Below are 21,597 nucleotides of genomic sequence, written 5' to 3' on the forward strand. Positions count from 1 at the left end.
GAACAGGCAAGAGGGTGCTTCCTCCGCTGGCCCAGGCAGACATGCCTCTCCCACCGCCTGCGGTTGTCCCACCCAGGGATCCCCCCCCCCCCCCCGTAGCTCTGAGTCATCTGTGTGTCCATCGGAAATGTTTATGCCGCTCCTGGTTCAGGCTCCCTGTGGTTGTGAGTGAGCTCTGCCTTGCCATTTATGCAGTGGGCCCTTTGGTGGGAGCTATTCATAATTTAGTACGCTCGCTTCGCTTGAGTCCGACAGGCCCTCCCCACTCCCAGCATCTGTTTCTGGGCTATCTTCCAATATGGTCACAGCTAGTAGCTCATGCAAGCACCACCCCAGAGGTAATCGGGCAAGCCTCCTGGGCAAAGCCATTGCAGAGCCACGCAAGAGGCAGGCTGTGTCCCCGGATGGACCAACCCCCTCCCAAGGAACACACTGGGCTTTTCTCCTCCTGATTTGCAAGAACTGGGCAATTGGGGAGCTACTGGAATGGGGCATCTTGTATCACGCTCCAGCTTCCCCAAAGGGTGCCAGTTTGGCACATCAGAGGCTGTGTGTTGACAAGGGATCTTATTTGTAAACCCAGAGGAATCACCAATGGAAAGAAGATGATGATTGGGCAGAACCCTGCTTCACCAGTGAGCGAAAGATGCCAACAACTAACCCCCATCTTCACCCTTGCCAAGGAGGCCACGTTGCTCGGCACCTCTGCACAAGAGGTAGCTTGTCACCCAGTGCCTCGTCGTTTTCCCAGCCCCCATGTCAGGGCTGGCATTGCTGTGGGATTTCTGGCCAGTGGGTTCCCAGGTTACCTGACCTCTTCTGCCAGGCTGCCTTCACCAAGCCTGATGCAGATTTGGCATTCCAAGGCCAGCTCTGGCTTTCCAAAGCTCTGCAGTGCCTCCTCCACCTTTTTCACCGCAAAGAGATCCCTCAACACTCCCTCTGTGCCCCTGCCTTCCTCTCCTACCTCTCTGTCCTTGAGCTTCATGGCAAGCACCAGCTGATGTCTATGGTTAGTCAAGGCCTCCCGGTAATTTCCCTTGGAAAAGAAAGCAGAGCCCAGGTTGCCGTGAGCGCGGCATTCGCCCATCTGGTCACCTGGAGGAGAAGCAGACAAAGCCAAGGGTGAGCTGGGAGGCGCTTTCAGAAGGCTGCCAGGTAAACCCCATCCCCTGGTTCAGCCTGGGGCAACAAGAAGGGGTGCTACCTACATCCCCGATCCTCTTTCTTGTCCTATCCAAGCCCCTTTGCTTGTCCTGGCAGGCCCACCGTCTCTGCTACAGTGCTGCTTGGTGATGAGCCCTGGACATTACTTCCTAGCACCCAGAAAGCAACCCTTGTGGCAACGCACAAAGAGACACCTGAACTTCCTGGGGAGAAAGGGAACCCGCGTAAACCCACCACCAACCATCAGACCCCAGTGGCACTGCCCTCCCACCCACATGACATCAGGTGGCTACCTAAGGTCTTGGCAACGTCCAGATCCTGCTGCATGTAGCCTGAGCTCTTCTCGGCATTGCCCAGAGACCAGTAGGCACTGCTCAGGGCAGAGAAGACGGAACCCCTCAGTTTCAAGCTGCAGGTGCCAATTTTCAAGGCCGCTTCCAGAACCACAACAGAGGCACCGTGATGGCCAGCTGTCAGCAGCTCCTGCCCAATGACGGAAACCACCACAAAGGGGCTCTTGTCCAGCTTCATCCTCTGCAGCTGCTGGTACGTTGGTTCCAGGGACTCTAAGAAAAAAGCAGAGGCCAGTTCACACCACTGGGATGGGAACCTAGGATCCAGTTCCCCAAATCCCCCAACCGCATAGCCCATGTTCCAAAGTCAGGGGAACGGTCATCCAACACGAGGGTGTCCTGTGGGCCTTCCAACGCTTCCCCTCCTCCACCCTGCCCGAAGAGCCGCCTCTTACCTCGCATGGGAGACTTCATGGCAGCTTCCACCATGCCCACCAGGAGCTGCAGGCTCTTGGGATCTTGAGCCAAGCCGGAGGCAAACGCTGCCAAAGCATCGGCATGGCGCCCAAGGTACTGGAGGGCAACCCCCTGCCGGAAATAGGCCTGCAATAACACGAGCAAAGATCTGCTGGGTGCCTGAAGCGGAAGGGCTGGCACCTGGGAAGAGATTCTTGCCATTGTGCCAGCACGTTCAAGGCCTCATGCCTTAGAGCTCCACTGCTGTCCTGCAACAGCCCCCTGTCCTACAGACCACCTTGTCATCCAGGCTGGATGCTTTGATGCCGGGCGGGTCAACCAAAGTCTACCTGACAGCAATGAGCCCACCCTGCGACTCACCGCCAAGGCTTCCAAACAGGTCTTTTCATCTACTTTTGGGGAAAGGTGAGTTCCAGGTCATGCACCCCCCTCTACTTGCAACTCCCCCATGCCAGCGAGAAGGCATTTCAGCAGAGGAGTGGCAGGCTACCAAGCTGTTTAACTATAGCGTCGTGCTGAAGTGTCAAGACAAGCTAAACAAATAAATGGATGTAGAAAATTTACAAGAGAAAAATGTGCAAATTCCTGCTTGCAACCATCCAAAGAAGCTTAATTCCACACACTGTGCAAGGGCAAAGCTGGCAGAAAGGGTCAAGGCTGGGAAGAGCAGAAACTCCAGCACAGAGGTTTACCGCCACTGCTGCTTGCTGCTGCCCCAAGATGGCATTTGGCTGAGGAGGGGGCAGAACACCCAATCTGAGGGCCGGAAGGGAGCCCGAACCCTTGCCTGGGGCAGAAATCCTCCTGCCATCCCAGACCAATGGCTCTCCGACCTTCCCTCATGTGGAGCCTTGCGACTCAGGGGCCGGCTCCTCCACTGCTTAAGCTTCCCACCGCCAGGAAATCCCTCCTCATTTCAACCTTGGATCTGTCTCCGTGAAGCTTCCAGTCAGCAGATTTATCTCTGCTTTCAGGCCCTGGGAATCCCCAGACCTTCAAGGGTTGGCCGGTTCGGCAGGAAATCCGGCTCAGTGACTTAGCGCCAGTCCCTCTCTCTGCCCACCCCATCTCACAGGGTTGTTGTGGAAGAAATAGGAGGAGCGAGGAGCATTAAGTATGCTTGACACGTTGAGTTATGTATAGAAAATGATAAAGGCGGGATGAAAATAAGGAAAACGAATGGGACAACGTAGCACAGAGGAACCTTCACTCTATGGACAGGCAGCCTTTGCTGGGCTCCACAGAGGCTCCGGGAAAATAGAGTCTTTACTGGATTCAGCTACAAGTAATTAAATTTATTCCAAGAGGTCTGATCTATAAAAGGAACTACCATAGCAATTACCAGGGCTTCCATTATGCCGGCAAGTCTGGCAGCTGCATCTGATGTCAGTTTAAAGGGAAGCTGCTTATTCTCCCAGGGAAATTACAATAACTCAGCCTTTCTTTACCAACAGCTGCCCCTGAGCACTGGCCTCCCCACTGCAAGGATGGCACTTCACCCAGAAGAGCTGGCCCATCACCTCCTCTTAGGCATTCACTCTCCAAGGCCGGCAGTTCACTCCTTTCCCACTCCAAAACCCAAGGCTGCACTCTGACCGCACCAGCCACAGGCACACGCACACCCAGAGTAGGGGAAAGTGGCAGGAGAGTCCACAACCTTGCAAGAGTCACAGACCCTTACACTCAGTTCAGGAACACAAGTGTAATTTTATCAGCACCCACCTAGAAGCACTGGCGTAATTTCAGGGATGCCTACCCTGCACTGCACCCTCTTTGCCAATCTCCTCCTCACTGAAGGGAGCGGGCCCCACCTGGCCTGGCCTTGGAGGGCAGGAGTGGAAACAGAGCTTCCCCCATAAGGTTCGGAGCAGCCCACAGAAAAGGAGGAAGCCCTTCTTTCTGCCAGTGGACAAACATACGCTTCTGCCACAGGGGGTGTGGGTGGGTGCGCTCACTTGCCCTGGGCAGTCCGTCTCACCTGCCAGACCGCAGGTGGTGAAGAGGGGTGCAGACCCCCGCAGCAGACAGTGCCCGAGACTGAGCTCCTTTGGGATCCTTCCCCTTTCCTTGCTCTTCTGGAGAGTCCAGGGTTATTGCTATCAACGGATTCACACATACCAAGTAGGGGAAAAACAGGCCTGCCTGCCCTTTGTCCACTAAGTGAGACCAGATTCCATGTCAGGAATGAGGGAAGGATGGTGTCCAAGCAACTTCTTTTCCTGGTTTCCTTCTGGGGAACTTTAAGTGTTACCACAAACAATCCAAACAGAAAAACGACACAATAAACCTGCTTGGCAAAACTGCTGAAGGCAAAATGAGCTATGTTTAAAAACAACAACCCCTGATTGGTTTCAAAAATATTCTGTGAAGGGCTTCCCTCGGATACATATATACACGTGCTATGTAAGGCATTGTTTATTTTTCAAATGGAGAACACCATGGAGGAGAAAGTAGCATATGCATAAAGCAGGAACTACAGGGGGGAGGGGTGGGGACATTCCACCCACACTCCAAGGACACTTCTTTTCTTTCAAAAACTGGAAGCATCCCCAGAAGTTGGAGCCTCCTCTATGCTCAACTACTCATGTTCAATCTATGCACGTGAGTACACCTCCATTAAGCCTCTGGAACTCCTGTTCACTGCTGGAGGGAGGGAAAGAGGGAGGGAGGGAGGAAGGAAGGAAGGATGGAAGGAAGGAAGTTCTGCTAGCTGCTCAGAATTCTCCAGGCTGCATAGCAAGGCAGCATCAAGATGCTTTGCTTCCTGCCTCCCAACCACCACCAAGAAGGTCCGGAGAGAGATCTAGTCTCCCCAGTCAAAAGCAAGCAGAAGCCAAGCCAGGAGCAGCAGCCAAGGGGCAGTTGGGGATCCTTCCATAGATTTCGGCTGTGGTTTTCTGATGGCTAATTACTGGCGATGTGCTACTTACAAACATTTCTGCCAGAGTCCCACAGCTCACACAGGTCTCTCTCTCTCTCTCTCTCTCACCAACAGGGGCCCAGCAACAGCCACCCTCTTGCCCAATGCCCACTCTCAGCACAGACTCTTGGTTGGCAGAGAAGTGTTACAGCAAGAGATCACGCCCCAGAATCAGCTTGTCATCAGCACCTGTGGAACAGGCATCGTGGACACCAATATTTGGAGAATGCTGGATGGAGTTGTTATGGGAGCTGCAGATCAGAGTGTGTGAGAGATGCTCCATCAAAAGTGAAACTGGCACACTGCTCCAAGTTTTGAAATCACCACAAGGTACCCATATGAGCAATAGGGGGGGGGGGGCGCTACAACCTAGCTGTTTCAGCAAAAACCAATCCAGTGGTATGAGACAATGCCAAGAGACCTTCATTCCTCCCAAGACAGTCACCTCCCCAAAACAGGCGCAGGCTCTAGGGAATTGCACCCAGCCACACAGGTTGCCTTCCAGGTGAGCATTACAGGATGTTCTGGATGTTTCCTGAAGTCTGGCTCCAAGACAAAAAGTAATTCCCTATTTTCCTCTTACGCGCATAGAAAACATTAATCAGGTAAATCCGTCAAAGGTCAGACCAAACCACCCAGAAAGTGTTTCAAAGGGTTTTTTTCAAAGGCAACTGGACTCTTTTTTCCTTGGAGGATGGGTGTAGGTATATATATATATATGTATGTACATAGCATGTGTATATGTGTGTGACGGAGGTGTATGGCTATATATTTTCTTTTGAGAACAGGGAACTGAATTTGATTTTTAAGGTGTGCCAGTGTGCTCCCAGTAAAAAAATGACAATAAAGGTTATCCTAATCCTAAATTCTTCCTCGAGGAAAAAATAGCGCCGTTTCCTTTGGAAAAAACCAAAACCTTTGAGGGAACTATGGCCTGGATGACTGAGAGGTAAACCCAGAAATAGCCAGAGCGCAGCTCGCCCAACAGGCACCCCGGCGGGCAACGGCTAAGCAGCGTGCCCAACAGCGCAGGGAAGGTTGCCACCAATGCAGAGCGGCTTGCTTGCCTCCTCCGGCTCCAAGCAGGCCAGCGCACAGGACCCGCAGCCCGCCCGGTCACCCCCCTTCCGGTGGCACCTGCGGCGCTGTCCAGTCGCTTCCCCGGCCGCGCCAGCCGAGCAGGAGGGAAGCGGCTCCGATCGCACAAGCCCCGGCGGAAAGCGAGCCGCCTCCCCCGAGCAGGAGGAGGAGGAGGAGGACCCGAAGGCTGACAGGAGCACCGCCACCGGCCCCCAGGGCGGCTCTCCCTTGCCCAACTCTAGCCCCGTCGGCGGAAACCGGCTCAGGCGGCTAACAAAGGCGGCGCAGCCCAGACGCCGCAGAAGCCGCCCGGGAAACAGGCGCGCCAGCCGCGGCCGCCGAGGGACGGCCCGGCCGCGGCGCTGGCAACAAAGCGGCCTTATAAGGCGAAGGCCCGGAGCCGCCGGGCGGAGGGGCAGCGGGCGGGCGGGCTCACCTTCTTCCGGGGCTGCCATTTCATCATATTTGTGAAGCGCGGGGCTGGGGCATCAAGGCGCGGCGGGGGCAGGCGCAGGCTCGCCAGGGCCGCCGCTCATGCCGCTGCCCGCCGCTCAGGGCAGCGCCCCCGGCAGCGGCAGCAGCGCGCCCGCCCAGCACCTCCCAGCCCGCCGCCGCCGCCGCGCCCCCTTCCCGCCCGCAGGCTGCCGCTGCTCGGTCGGCACGGGAGGCGGAGGGAGCGGCGCGCGGGAGCGGCGGCCGGGCGCCTGGCAGGCTGGGCAGCCGGAGCGCGACCAGAGGGAGCTCCGCGGCTCCCCGCCGCCGCCGCCTCTTGGCTCGGCCGCGCCTCCTCCCTCCGCCGCACTAATGACTTCCTCCGCCCCCCCGGCGCCCAGGCAAGCAGCCTCTTTCGGAGCCGCCCGGCCCTAGCGCCCGCCGCTCCCCGGCTCGCAGCCTGGCGAGAGCAGGGGCGCTGCTGCTCTGGGTCCTCCGGGGCGGCTCCGCCGATGGACGGCCGAAGCATCGGCACGTGGAGGCCATCCTCTCTGGGCCGCTGTGCGCGGATTTCCTCAAAGCCCCTCCAGGGCAGAAAGCTCCGCACCCGCAAGGCTCCCCCTCAGGAGCCCCCTGGGCCATTCAATGGAAGCCCTCCCCCCTCTGGGAGCCACTCCTGGTGGTCAAGCAAGGGGCCCTTTCTCTCTCCTGCTTCCAAGCCCTCTTAGCCTGGAGCTCAGCTCCTGAAGTTGCCCTGCCTTCTTCCAGAGCCTTTGCCCTAACTCGGATTGGCGCAGCCCATCTCCCTGGCCGGTCCATATCATTTGGAAGTAAACTGGACTTAAAAGGACTTTCAAGGTGTGGGCAAACCGAATGCTGGATTTTCAGACCAACTCAAGGCTAATGGCACCAAGCAAACTCTTCTGGCCAGTAGTTACATCTGGATGACTACTTCAAAAAACGGCATTCCCCTCCCCCATGCCTCCACCACCACCCCGCCCCCACAAAACAGACTCCCATACATCCTTGATCAACAGGAGTATGCTAAGAAGGGAGGGGCAGCACAGCCCCTCCCCATCTACTGGACTGAACACAACTCCCCCAACACCTCAACAATCCTCTCGGGCCAAAGTGGAAAGACCCAGTCACGGTTTTGAATTTTCTTCACCCAAGAGAGAGGCAGAGCAAGGAGCAGCACTTCTGCTGATAGAACAGGCAGGTTAAAGGAGGGAGTCTCCTTCACCTGCTGTCTTTCTCCTGAAAAAGCTGTTGCTCCCTGACTCAGCCTCAAGCCAGCCATTTCCACCTTAACCAGTTTTTCCCACAAATAAAATAATCCCCACCCCAATTTAAACCCTGAATTTGAGGCAGGGTCATTGCACAATGAAAGGCACGTCTGGAAGCGCCCCAGGTCCGCCTTTCTGGAGCACAGAGAACTGTCTTTGTTCAAGATGCAGTGCTAGGAAATACCAGCAGCAACCTGGCAGAGTCACTGCCAGGTCTGAGCCCACCACTGCCCGGCTGGCACAAGGGACTGTTCAAATTCCTGACAGACAAAAGGCCAAAGAAACAAACAAACTTTAAGCACTGGGAGCGCATCCTTTTGCTTCAGAGTCTCTGTAAATCACCCAGCCCAAAGTGCAACAAAATGAAGGGGTTTACACAGGCTTCTTCCTGGGCCCCAGACCTGCTGACGGCCAGCTCAGCATTCCTGGGGCCTGAAAGAAAGCCTTGAGAAACCTGCTGGCCTCTACCACTTTTACCTACCACCAACAGCCCGAAAGAGTGACAAAACCAGCAACACTGGAGATGAGTAGAACAGGAAGCCAAATAGAGGGATTTGCATTTTCCACCTTTCCACCTTGCTGGCCAGCAACAGTTAGCAAGCTTTCAAAGCATTTCCATAACATTTGGTCTACACTGATTATTTTAATTCCTTTCAGTCATCTTGTTTTTGATTTCACAGAAAAGCAAAATGCGATCTTGTTAAAATTTAAGTGAAACACATATTCATGACAGATTTTCTTCACAGAAGAGCAATCCAAGGCCCACTGGACATATTCTCCTGTTGGCTCTTGGACAGAGAGTGTATGTTGGGCTGGGATCACTCCGCCTGGGCATCCTCCTGGGAGACGGAGGGTAGTTGGCACAGCCATTGGAGGTAGAAGCAATGCAAGAACGGCAGGAGTCTGTCCTGGGCCCAGCTCCGTCCCTCAGTCCAGGGTTCAGAGGCTCTCTTGGGAGGCACACCAAGGTGTTTTTGCCAAGGCTCAGATGCTCCCGGAGTGGTGAAGGAAACTGCCCTAGAATCACTGTGGGAAGCAGGTCAGTCTTTGGAAACCACAGAAAAATCTTGTGCAGGTCACAAAGAAGGAAGAGGAAGAACGTTACTGAATTAAGATATCTCACCCCCACCCCCGCTTCCTCTGGATTTTTTTATTCTCCTGCAAGGATCTCTCCAGCAGTATTAACAACACTTGATAACTTAAACTCTGTCCATTCACGGTCATCTTCCTGGGGCCAGCAAGTCTCCCCGAAGACTCTTCCACTAATAACCCCAATGGCAACCTTTACCCTCAGCCACAATGGGGCACATTGGACAGGTGGTGCTGCGATGCTTTGTGGGCTGCATGCAAGATCCTCAACCTAATGCAGCACCCTCTTCCTTGTAAGTCTGGCTCGAAGAACAGGTAACGCCTCCCCCCCCCCCCCCCGAGCCTTCTCCTTCAACAAGAACTACTTCTAGCATTTCTTGTGACTGCCAGCAGGGCAGCTGCGGTCTGGGAAGGCAACTGGCCAGCATTGGCAACGCTGCAGTCCGTTTCACTCTGGACATGTCCAAATGACTTTTAAGTAAGCTGGCACCAGAGAGTCATTCTGATTGCTCCAATCAGGCCTGAAAACCATCCGAAGCATTTCACACTGTCCCCTTCAGAAATCTGAAGACGCAGCCCCAGCCAACCCATCCATTCAGGACAGAAGGCATGAGTTATGATAGCTTGGCCAGTCCAGCTTCAGTGGCTCAGCACGAGGGGGAATTACTGTTCTATGGCTGGAGTCAACCTGACCGGCTCCATTTCAGCAAGTGCATTCAGCTCTTGGGGGCTTTTCCACAAACTATCTGCTCTTCAGAGATTTCTGGCAGGATCTGAACCCCAAAGCACCAACGGCGCCTCTTTCTTTCTAGTGCAGACCCAGAGGCACCAAGGAACCTAAAAACCCACACAAAAGCTCAAATGTTATTTTCCAAAGACCATCCTAAAGTCCTGGGGCTGGGAGGGGCAGAATGAGAACTGCCCCATCTTCCCTTGGCCTACATGCTGTTATTTCTCTGGCTTTTCAACATGCACAGCTGCCACAGGTCTGCCAGATAGACTCCCAGTCTTAGCAAGAAGCTGCATCAGATCATGGAGATTGTGCAGGAAGGGCTCACTTTCCAAGACAGAAAGCCATGGTTTTATGCAATGGGGAGACAGGAGGAGGTAAGGAACCTGATGGAACAGAGCATCAGGCACCCCTGACTGCATCCACAAGGGTGTCGACCCTTCTTATGGCAAGGTTACAAAACAGATCCAAAGGGCATTAATTCTTTCTGCCTAGATGCAGTCCCACCACCAGGGGGACAGGGAGAAAAAGGCCCCCTCCTGCCTCCAGGCCCACCCTTCCCCTTTCCTATTTCTGTCCACACAGTCAGTACGTATCTGACCCAAGAAGCCACCGCTTCTTTCTTCGGCACCCATGTGCAAGCCATGAAAACATTATTCCAGTTCTATTTCTCTGCCAAAAAATGTTTCTTTGGCACTTCAGAAAGAGAAGCTCCACCTGGCCCGGCTCACCAAGGACCCTTGCCTCAGCAGAACAGGACAAAGCCAGAGGTGCACAGCTGGCAAAGCAAGCGCAGGGGGCTCCCCTCCCCCCCTCCTGGAGGAAGCAGGATGTTTTTTGGGAGAACGTGGTTGAGCTGGGCGGCCAGGCCCTCCCTGGGGCAAAGCACCCCCCTTCTCAAAGTGCCTGCTGAACCTCCCAGGAGGGGGCAGGCAAAGGGGCAGGCGGTATTCCCCTGGGCCTTACAAAAAAAAAGCAGAGAAAGAAGCAAGGCGCTTGGGGTAAATTTTCGGCAGGGGTTCTGACAGCCTTTTGCCAAGGAACGGCCGAAATGCTTTGGCTCACATGCAGCAGCCACAATCCCTCCCCTTCTCCAGGGCCAAAACCATTTTCCGCCCAAGGGGATATTTCAGGATGCAAATCCTGATTGTTTTGGACTCCAAATGGAAAGGATAGAAAGCCACCAAGCGGGACGGAGCTTTGTCTCCTTCTGGTTGGATGGTGGGTGGCTTTTATAGGGTGGTATCCCCAGGCATGGAGTTGCCTCCCTGAGGAGGGAAGCTCTCCTGGCACAGCGTTTGGCATCATTCTGAGATCCAACAGAGACTTTCAACTGCAAGCAACAAGAGCCAAAGAATCCATCATCTCAGCGACTGGACAGCTATCACTGAGGATTCTGTGACTACCAGTGCTGATGATTTTCTCAAAACGTAAAATTTTAATGCAGCCCACTATTTATACAACCTGGATCCTGGCCAAAGAAAAATCTGCAGGCCACAGCAAGCATCCAGAAACAGCATAGTCTAAACAGGGGGCCTCCAAACCCATTCATTTTCTGTTTAGGCAATAGTGGTTACCACCATTCAGATATTTTTTTTTGAGATTTCATAGTTAGAAGCATTCAGCATTCTGGAGAAAATTGGAGGCCCCTCACCAGAAGGATTGCTCCTCCAAGCACTGGCCACCCCGGAGACTCAGGTCGCCCTGGAAGACATTTATCCCAGCAGTCTTGTCCACTTCCTCTGGCTGAGGCAGGAGAAGAAACCTGCCTTCCATGGAAAAGGAAGCTTGGCCACAAATCAGCCTTGGTGGGAAAACTGCCCCCCCCCCCAATCTGAGATCCCAGGAAGCCAAACCACAGAAGGAACTTGCCAGCCTCCTGCCCCCTTCAGTCCAGGCAAAAGGGCAATGCTCAGATGCCAACCGAAGGGAATCACTCTTTGGCTGGCATTGTCCCAGCAAGGTACTTCCTCCCCTGTAGCCCATCAGCAACAAAAAAAGGCTCCAAAGGTTGGACAAGGGACGAAGATCTGTAGCAGCTGAAAAGGTCTCCCCTGCACACTCAGGTGGAAGAAGAGAAAATGACAATGGAGTCCATTGGTGAACAAAGCCCAACACTTTCTCTGCTCTCTCCATGCATCACGGCTGGCACACTGTTACTACAAACCTCTGGACTCTACTGAACTAGAGAGTTCCTATGCAGCTTATTGCCTCCCCAATGGACCGAGCAGTGGTAAAATACAAGACATCATAATGGTAAAAGCAAGCCCCCCCCCCCCCCGAATTCTGCAGAGAAAACACCCTACTTATGTCCTAGTTGAAGATCCCTTTCCATTTTGTTTCTGGCTATCTCAAGAGCCAGAGAGTTGCAGAAAATGGCTGTCTGCAGAGAACAGGATTCACATCCCAGAGACTTCCCAGGGCTGCCTGACAAAGTACGCATGATCCACCCACCCCTCCCACCACCACAGCCGTCTCTGTCCCTCTCTCTCTCTCTCTGTCTGTCTCTCTCTCTGAGCAATTTACAAGCATTCCTCCCCTTTCCTCAGCTGGCTGCTCTTCCACTTTGCAGGAGGGAGGTGCACCGAACTGGGCACCGTACATGTGCAAATCAACAAAATAACCAAGCCACGCAAGCCACGAAAGGGTGCCCAGGAAGGCAAAGGGACTCTGTTTCAAGCCACAATGGATTAGAGAGTCTGCTATTCTCTGCTCTGCTCCTGAAGGGCGGAGTTATCAAGGCTGCAATTAAGGGGAAACATGCACAATGGGGAAGCAGGATTCTAGCTTTGCTTCCAGCTCTATGTGCAGGGCTTGCGAGCACCACATACCTCCTGCTGGGAAGCCTTGCCTTGTCACAGGGAAGCATGTTTTTCCGAAGGCCCCTGCCCAGCAACACCCGGACTTAAATACACAAACACACACACACTCTGGGGTGAACTACAGCCACTCTGTGGGAGTTCTTCAAGGCAGTTCTGACGGGAGAGTTTGAATGGAGGGGCAGCATCTGTTTCCAGGAATTTCATCGAGTTCTTTGAGAGATCAACCTAAAGGCCATTTTGGTGCCCAGACGATGGGACAGAAGCTGGATCACTGTTGGTTCAGGAACCCGAGGGTGTCCACCTCGCCGTAAGGAAGTCAAGTCAGGCAGGGAGGCTGGGGGCGCAGATGGCTCTCCATGTGGAGCCAGCAGGGTCTGCCATGCCCCACCCTCAGGTCCCTGAGCTTGGTAGGATGCTCCTATCCCTTGAGCCGGAGTTGTGGGGCTCCCACCCTCCATTCCTCACCCCCCCCTCCCTAGACATGCTTAAGCGTAGACATCCCTACCTTTGGCCACTTGGGGTTCAGAAGCTGGGCCTTGATGGCATCGTCCAGAGCTCTCTCGTACTGCTGGATCTTCATATATGCTGCAGAGCGGTTGCTGTAGAGTATGCAGTTCTGGGGATCGACCCCCAAGGCTTCACCATAGAGAAGGATGGCTCTATGGTAGTCACCTGCGTGGCAAGCCCGGTTGCTCTGTCGTACCTTCTCCACAAACTCAGCCTTACTCAGGGTGGGCCCGCTGGACCCCTCATCCTCAAGGCTTTCTGACCCAAACAGAGTCATCTGACAAGGGGAAAGTGGCATTCACTTAGAGACCGTGCTATCGGTAAGCACACAGAAGCCATGGGGGGCACGGTGGTCAGCTTGCTGCCTCCGCCCTGGAGCAGAAGCTTGCCCTGTGGCCGGGGCATATGTTAGTGGGCCCTCTCCCTTTTGGGTTTCCCTTGGAGCTAACCTCCCCAAATGAGATACTCAGAGTTAAACGCTGCCGATCCTCAAACCACAGTCCTTCAGGGAATTGCTGCCATGTTACAAATAAAGAAACCTATTTCTTGACGCTCTAATATTATGACACGGGGACCTGAAAGCGCAGATTCCCCCCCCTTATTCTATCTCTGTGGGAAGATCTTCCACAGTGGGAAGAGAACGGATCTCTCAGCCACCTTACAAGGCCTGTAGCCTATCCACCTCTCACCCCATAAGCAGTGTCCCTTGGGCCTTTCCCTCTGGCCTTCCTTGGATGAAGGGAAAGCTGTAATATAGCTTTCGCCTCCTCCTCCTCCTCCCTCTTTGGGCACAGGGATCCTGGAAGAGGGAGCAGCAACTTCCTGAGTCAAACTAGTAAAAGAATGAAGAGAAGGTATGTTCCCATAGGAGGAGAACGCAGCATAATGAATGAAAAGCTGGAATTGGTAGCAGTTGGAAGAATTCCCTCAAGTTAAAACAAATCTTTCAAGGGAGGACTACTGGGTCACAAACCAGATAGTTTGCTTCAGATAAATCACAACGAAAGATCCAGGAAGGCTAGTCACATGCAGGTGAGAAGGGAGTCCAGAAAAATTCCTTCCTTCCCCTTGGCTTTGTTGAATTTTTAATCCCTCCAGATTACATAGACAGGGGGGGGGGGGGTTGTTTCCTGTCCTTGGAGAGAGAGCTGCTTAAAACAGGCTCTTCTCCAGTCTAGTATAGCAATAAAACACTATTAGGAAAGCATTGCCCCAGTTGTGAAATGACAACAGGATTTCACTCCAAACTGAATAAGGCCATTTAACTGAGCTCTTCAGCTCTGCAAGCTCCCACTTTCCCATCACACCTTAGGAGAAAACAGGGTTTCCTCAACCAATTCAGCATTGGGGCTCCCCAAACATGAGTGGAAAGGAAGATCATATCTGTTGCACCGGGGCTTCTATGGCAACAAGCCCCCCAGGGGCCAAGGCGGCCCTCCAAGCGACCTGAAGTCGGGCAGGGGGCAGATTCCGCAAGAGAGGCCGCCGAGGCTGCTCAGAACAGTCTCCGGCCACCGCTCGGCAGGCGCTACTCCTGCAGCCAGAGAGGACATTTCAGGCCTTCCAGAACCCCACCGAGCGAGAGGGCGAAACAGCCTCGCTTCGCCAGGACTGGCGGCTTGTGGAGCCAAACAAGAACTCGGGTCTGGAGAGGGCACAGCGCATCGGGGGCGGGGACGGGGGGGTAAAGGGACCGAGGTCCGCCCGCCGTCCCTCGGAACCCAGCGACGACCTCGCTCCAAGCGACCGAGGAAGGCCGATGCGGGGTCCGGCTGAAGCGGGTACATGGAGCGGCTCTCCGCGCCCGCTCCGGGGGCCTCCTTGGCGGGCAAGCTCTTTCCTCCTCCGGGCAGGCATCGCACCTGGCTAGCGGCGCAAACCAACCGGCCAAGCCAAGCCGACGAGCGGACGCCCCCGCCGGATCGCGCTCGGCCGGAGGAAAGAGCCGCCAGACGCCGCGCCTTTCCCGCTCGCGGGCCTCCGGCTCCAGCTTTTCGGGGGCCGCCGCCGGGCTGCCTGACCGCGCCAGAAGGGGGGCTGCGCCGCCGGGCTGCCTGACCGCGCCAGAAGGGGGGCTGCGCCGCCGCCAGACTTCAGCGGCAGCCGAGCCGCCGGTGCCCGCGGGCCGGATCTCGCGCGTTCTGGGCCGATCAGCCCCTGGCCGGTCCCGCGGCTCACCCGGGCGAGTGGCGGCTCTCCCGCGCCGGCTGCTTCTCTTCCGCCACCGCCTCCTCCTCGCCTCCTCCAGCCGCTGCGAGCCGCCTCCTGCCGCTGCATGGCCCTCAGCGCCCCCCGCCCCCGGCCGACCTCCGCGCCATTTTCGGGTCCGGTCGCCTCTTGGAGGAGAAGCCGCCTTGCGCCGCGCCGGATAGCCAGGCAGGACCCGCCCCACCCGCCCGCCCGCCCGCTCCCTCCCTCCCAACTCCTGGCGTAGTTTTCCCAAGTTGAAGGGAGCTCGGCTGCCAGGGAAGGGGCGGTCCGCGGTGCCAGCCCCCCTCGACGCCAGGGGTCGGGAGGACTCAGCCGCTCCTTGACCGAGTGGCGCAGCCCAGGAAAGCAAGCAAGGGGCAGCTGGGTCTCAAGTTTTATTACAGTGCTTAAAAAGGGGGCTTGAGGCAGTCATGAAGGACCCGGCTGCACTTTCTGCCTCTTGGAAGGTCCAGCCTCCTCCTCCTCTTCATCCTCATTGTAGTCTTCTCTTTTTCTTCCTGGGGGAGCCTGGAAAGGGGTGGAAGCCACGGTCACCTCTTGCAGAGCAACCCCCCACCCCTCCTCTGCTGGCCAGAGGCTGGTGCACACCCCATGTCCCAAAACACAAGCCCCGGCCAGATGAGGGAGGAGTGCCCAAGAACAGCTGCCCAGGAAGGATCCGGATCTCCTTGCCCTCACTGGGCACCAGGCCACGTCCTCATTTGCTTCAGCTCCGCAAGTGGTGATAGCTCCTTGTGGGAACGGAAACTGAGCCAAAGGAGACGTGGAGTCCCTATCCCGGCCAAGATGAGCCCCCCCAAAGGCCTTCAGATGTTCAAACAGAACATGGGGGACAGAACCAATCCTGCATTGGGCCCCACGTTCCCCAGCACTAGAAACGGCACGTTTTAGCCTGCGCTCAATGGCCCCTATGGGCACCAGACATGGACTTACTGTTATTTGGCAAGCCAGGTTTAAAGTGGAGGAACTTCTTGGTCCCTTCTTCAAGAACAAAAGCAAAGCCCAGGAATACCTACCGAAGTCAGAGGCTCAGGCTTAACTCTCATGTCCTGTGTTTGAGCAAGTAACTGTTGAAAAGTATGCCTCATATGTTCATCCTATGAGGAACACATGTGAACACAGATTTAAAGGAAGCCCCGGGACAGTCAACATGCACGTTGGTCAATGAAGAATGCCGAAGGGCTGGGCAAAGGGGACAGAACCTGCAGGGGAAGGGGCATCAGCCCAAGCACTGGAAAAGAAGACCCCAGCCCTAAGCAGCATTTTCCTTCATCGTCTTGTTCTTTGAATGCGCACTTGCTGAGCAACAGCAGGAGTCCCTTTCCGATTAAGCGGCGTTCTACGGAGCACAGCAAAGAAGAGGAATGGCCACAGAAGGAAAGGCTGACTCTTCCTTGCCTTATTGGATTTGGCTCACTGCCACCTCTCTTCACCTTTGGGCCAGAATTTGAGAGAGCTCAGGCCCACCCCCTGCCTCATTCCTCTTCCCGTAGAACCACCCCACTCCTCCTCGGCCCTCCAGTCTCCCCTAGAAGAAAATCCCTCAGCAGACGGGCAAGCCAGCGTGGCCCCTACTTGCAGCCAGGGGTGCTCCAATGCCTCTTCTATTTTCAAGCGCCTGGTGGGGTCCACAACTAGCATCTTCTGAACCAGGTCAAAAGCTACAACCAGGAAACAACAGGCCATTAAGTTAGGGAAGCTCCACCATCCTATGGTGCATAAATGCTGCTGATGAAGGCTTTCCTGGCCCTGTGGCATCCCTGCATCACCCTCCTCTCCCCTGCTGGAACTGAGGCAGCAACTGAGAACTTAATCCCCTTGGCCAAACAATGCCATCTATCAGGACCCAGGAAGCCTGTCTTGCCCTCTGGAACAGCAGCTCCGACCCTGATGACAGTCTTTGAATGCTTGGCTGTGCTCCCAGGCCATGTGGTTGGGCTTTGGGACTTGTTTAAGTTTGGGCAAGTTCAAAAGTGAAGATAAAGGCATGCTGACTGGTGCCCCAAAAGCAGTCAACTCCCTCTCTCCCCACATAAACCCTGTCTCTGTATATTCCCAGTTCCTTGGAGAGCACATACCATCTCTGGATACATCCTTCCATACTTCTTCAACGTAACAGTAGTTGCCGCTGGTGATCTGCTCTGTCAGAGACAGCTGGGCACTTTTCTTGGAGAAAGGTGGGTAGCCAGAAAGGCTGAGCAAAAAGAATAGAAATGACCTGCTTTACTCCTTTTATAACGGGGACAACTGAAGCTCATGCCCAACTTCTAGTAGTTCTCAAAACTGCCTTTGGCCAGGTTTTGCACCTCTGTTGTCACATGAAATATGACAACTGTAGTGTAAATCCTAAAATAAAGGCCACCCTTTGGCCATGAAAGAGTAAGTTGCAATGCCAAAGAGATCTGTACTTTGATCTGGGGCTGCCATACTCTGTGATCCCGGGGGGAGGGGGTGGGGGGAAAGCTCATCCAGACATTATTCCAATCTCAATGAGTTTACACCAAATTATAGCATTAGTAGTTCTTGTGAAAGATGGGATGTGAGTATTTTACTAGCCATACTAAACTTCTTTACCACATAAAGAGAATCACTCCAAGACTCCAGCAGTCCACAGACCGTCCGTATCCAGCTGTTCCAGCGAAATGCAGAATCTCTGGAGCAAGATAGTCAGGAGTGCCACATAATGTTTGCATAAGAGAAGTTTCTCCAATGATCTTGGATTGCCCAAAATCTGTAATCTTGTACAAAGAAAGTTGAGAACAGTTCAAAGCTTGAAATTTGACTTTTCTCTGTGCCTGTTCAGTCTCATCAGAAATGTACATCTTACTTTGCCCTCTTACTTGATATAAAAGGAATCTGCACACAGTGGAAGGCAGTTCCTTACTTACCTTGACAAGGCAGTTCTCTTCCCTCGATGATAAAAGCACATTCTCCAATTTCAAATCCCGATGAATTATGCCATGTTTGTGAAGATACTTTGCAGAATACCAAAAGGGAAGAATCGTGGAATAAATAGACTTTAAAAAGATGAAAGACAGGAGTTTGGTAGCCCCTTTTCAAACTGACATTGTTTATTTTTAAGGTATAAGCTTTGGTGGTCTGCTGATTACTATTCACTGCTATTCCCAGCTTAACTTCTGTTTGAGCTTAAAGCCATAAAATGCTTCTTTGACAGCTCCCTAGGAGTTCACCCCCCATTCCTTCTTGATGCAATGCAAAGCATAAACCCACCTCTAACAGCAAACCCAGCAAAGATGCCATAGAAAATATTACAGCTGAGCCACCAGCCAAACTCCCAGTTTGTGTTGTAACAATTACCTGCACAGCCAACAACATCTGGTAAAAATAAAGTTTGCAAGTTCTTTCACTCAGCCGAGCTGGTCGCTGAACCTTGTCAAACAGTTCCCCGCCTTCCATCCTGAAAAGATTAGAGGGAAGGTGAAGGGCTTTGTTTTCTTCCTGGGAAGACCATGTCAAGGTAATGCACAGAGACCCAGAGCTAACCAGGAAAGGTAAGATCTTCGGGTTGAAATCAGAAGTGGGGTTCTATGCAGGTGACCCCAGCTGACCTGACCAATTTCCTGGCTTGCTGGACCTCAGAGTTGTTTGAGACACAAGCATTTGCGATCAAGGGATCATTCATCAGACACCTCACCTGGACCTCCAAAATCAGGTGCCAAGATATGCCTTCAAGCAGCACTTGGACAAAGAAGGGGGTGGGCTCTACTTCCTACAGTTAATTGGGCCTTGAGATACTATTACCAGCTCATCTTCTAAACAATGCTGGTTTCTGGGAATCCCAGATTCTCATTTGAATTGCAATGAGTCACAGACAGAAACCCAGAACTACAACTTACAATTCCAACACAATGTAAAAGTCTTTTCCTTCAAAGAAATCTATTATCTTGATTAGGCAGGGCTGCAGAGAAAAAGAAAGACAATATTCAGAAGTGACTCTTGCAAGAAGTGTTTAAAACAGCAATTTGCTTCGAAATGACACTCACGTGGTTGATCCTCTTCAAGATTCCCACTTCTGTCTCAATGTTAAAGGGCTTGTCCTGCTGTTAAACAATAGAGCATCAAAATGTAAAGTCGTCCCTGTAGCTTGAACTCATCTCTTTAAATAGAAGCAATTCTCAAATTGCTGTACCCATCCATTGAGTGGCTGGGGGGTTGGCGGTGGGGCAGTTTAAGAGCTTTGTTGAAAAATTATGCACGGATGAAATTTCAAGTCCCTTGGTCTTACAAAGGGGTTTCCTCAGGGTACCCTAACCCACGGCCAGGATATGTCACGTGCTGACCACGCCCATGCCCGGTTTAGGGGAAGTGCTCAAGGTGGAGGGCAAGGGTTAGGGTTAGGGGTTTGAGTGAGAGAATAGACCAATCAACATTTTCTTCCTGCATTAGCCTCTAGTGAAACACACGTAAAGAGTAAAGCCATGCAAATTCCACAAACACCCAGCCAGATAATGCACAAACATGTTGCATCAACAGTCAGGAAGCAGCCAATATGTTAAAATCAGGGAAGCAATACTCCAGAGTACAAACAAAATGGAAAGACTTACCATTTCTGGCAAAACGTCAGTCATAAACTTTGATTTCCTTATGATTTTTATGGCAACTTTCCTATGGGTCTCCCTTTCAAAGGCCAACTTCACCTCTCCACAGGCCCCACTAGCAGAAACAGAAGGAAGGAAAAGTTGCTGTGAGGGAGACCTAGATGCCTAAGCAGCCTTGTTCTTACTCTCCCCCCCACCCCCACCCCCGTGAACCCAGGGGAGACTCAGGGGCAGACCCACAGAGACCAGGGGGCAGCTACCGAGAGGACAGCTATGGGCAGCTTTAGCTTAGCTCTCTGGTAGGAGATATTTGGCCCAGACAGAGTGAGAGCAGCTGAAGCCGATGCAGCTGAGGGAGATCCATGCTGAAACCAACCTGCCCCTCCCCCCAAGAAGGGGATCTTTACGACCCACCTGCCCAGCGTCTTTGAGACAATATATTTCTTCTGCATGTCCTTGGGGTATTCCACCTGATGTCCAGCCTCCAGGTCAGAGAACACAAACACTGGGAAGGCAGCAGAGGCCACTCCTGTTACAAATGGCACGATGCCCCTTTGCACAACAACCCAACCGCTGCCATGCCACGCCGCAAATGTGGCTGAACGTGGACAACCGCTAAAGGGCAAGGCTACCTTCAGGGCCCATCCAAACTGTCAAATGCAGAAATATTGAAGACAAATGGTGACCAACTGGTAGGAGCTTTTGCCCCCAAATATCTAACCATAGGTGTACTTCATGCCCTCGCCCCTATTCCTTAAATCTAGTGGGGGATCACAAATACTATCCGAAGCCTTGAGTATCTTGTCAGAACTTCCTCCTGCTCTCCTAGACAGGCATTTGGAAGTGTAGTTGGCAGGGGGTAGTTTGTGGGGGTGGGAGGAGCAGAGCATGATTTTAACACCCTGCTGCCTAGGGATCCAACCCCAGACACTTAGACTGCATCCCCTGAAGAGGAAACGGGTGGTCTTGCAAAGGCCCTGCCTCATTCACTTCGGAGGGTAGGGTAGCGTTTGGCACACTCTCTGCAGGGTTCTAGCCTGGGGTGCCCGTGGCATGCATTTATGTTTAGGCCGTATCGCTTTGGGGCAGAGTGGGGTGGGTGTCCAGCCCTGGGCATGTGAGGCGTGCCAGGCGAGTGAAAGACTGCTTCTGACTTTGCTCTGGCTCTACTGCCCCACAGAACAAATGTTGAAAGGGGTGCAAAAGTAGGTATTCCGTGCCTCCTGCTTTTGGGCATGCCAAGCGAGCTCTGCCTACCTTTGTTGTGAGGCAGAGAAAGGGCAATTTTGGCCACATGGGCCAGAGGAATCTTCTTGCCCTTGCCCACCACACGGTCATTGACAAAGGTCCCGTTGGCGCTTTGGTCTTCCAAATAAGTCACGAAGCAGCCCCGAGGTCCCGGTTCCTTAGCAGGAGAGCAAACTTCGGTCAGCTCCCATCGGCCGGAGGGCTGCAGCGGACCCAGAGCCCCAAAGCCTCCGCCCCCCTCGGGGGCTTACTCGGAAGATGCGGAAGTGCCTCTTGCTGTACTGCCGGTAGGTTTCGCCCCTGGGCACATCCAGCCGGGAGAAGCTGTAGTCGCAGCCCGGATCGCGGCCAAACCAGTACTCGTTCTTCAGGCAGACTGAGCGGGGAGAAGAGCGGCGCCGGTCAGCCCGGGCAGGAGAGGCACACGAGGCGGCTAGCCCGAGCCAAGCACTCCGCAGCCGCAGCCGCGCCGCAGCCCCCGGGCCGCCTACGCACCGCAGTCCAGGAAGCCCCCGGCCAACCCGAAGAGGTGTCCCCAGGGCCGGGGCGCCGCCTCCTCCTCCTCCTCCTGGTCCTCGGGGATGGCGGGCAGGTCGTGCGCGGGGAGGGTCTCCAGGGAGCTGAGCGTGCCCGAAGAGGAGCCGCTGTTCGAGGAGGCCGACGCCGGCTGGCTCGGCTGCGTCCCGCCCGCCCGCGGCGGAGACTCCCGGCAGGACATGGGGTCGCAGCGCCGGCACCCTTCCCGCGCCTCCTCCTCCTCCCGCCCCGGCAGGCAC

The 21,597-nt window shown here is 54.1% G+C and overlaps 2 protein-coding genes across 9 annotated transcripts in view; both read right to left on the reverse strand.

The window, feature by feature from the left end:
- TTC28 (tetratricopeptide repeat domain 28) overlaps positions 1-15,154 on the reverse strand; it is a 30,546-nt gene extending 15,392 nt beyond the window's left edge. The window contains exons 1-5 of one of the 5 annotated variants that reach the window (XM_081966406.1): positions 14,982-15,154; positions 12,802-13,080; positions 1,916-2,063; positions 1,461-1,733; positions 968-1,098 (exon numbers count right to left, since the gene is read on the reverse strand). In XM_081966406.1, the coding sequence (XP_081822532.1) occupies positions 968-1,098; positions 1,461-1,733; positions 1,916-2,063; positions 12,802-13,080; positions 14,982-15,080 (930 nt within the window). In that variant the 5' untranslated portion in view covers positions 15,081-15,154. Of the gene's footprint in view, positions 1-967; positions 1,099-1,460; positions 1,734-1,915; positions 2,064-6,373; positions 6,879-12,801; positions 13,081-14,981 lie in introns of those variants that run through there. The other 4 variants (XM_081966405.1, XM_081966407.1, XM_081966408.1 and 1 more) reach the window with 4 other exon arrangements.
- Positions 15,155-15,354: 200 nt separating this feature from the next.
- CHEK2 (checkpoint kinase 2) lies at positions 15,355-21,539 on the reverse strand (the record flags this gene model as incomplete). Of its 4 annotated transcripts, none has more annotated exons than XM_081966506.1 (14): positions 15,355-15,521; positions 16,031-16,111; positions 16,590-16,675; positions 17,093-17,208; positions 17,589-17,752; positions 17,903-18,031; positions 18,333-18,432; positions 18,872-18,933; positions 19,019-19,072; positions 19,580-19,688; positions 19,988-20,078; positions 20,831-20,978; positions 21,073-21,197; positions 21,317-21,539. In XM_081966506.1, 14 exons carry the CDS (start codon positions 21,537-21,539, stop codon positions 15,423-15,425), a joined length of 1,587 nt encoding a protein of 528 aa, XP_081822632.1. In that variant the 3' UTR covers positions 15,355-15,422. The 4 variants fall into 4 exon arrangements, with proteins under 4 accessions (XP_081822632.1, XP_081822631.1, XP_081822634.1 ...); XM_081966505.1 differs by having other exon boundaries at positions 19,019-19,075; XM_081966508.1 differs by having other exon boundaries at positions 15,356-15,521; positions 17,903-17,989.
- Positions 21,540-21,597: the final 58 nt, after the last annotated feature.

This window comes from Natrix helvetica (assembly GCF_964273705.1).
Source record: "Natrix helvetica genome assembly, chromosome: 14".
Classification (NCBI taxonomy): domain Eukaryota; kingdom Metazoa; phylum Chordata; class Lepidosauria; order Squamata; family Natricidae; genus Natrix; species Natrix helvetica.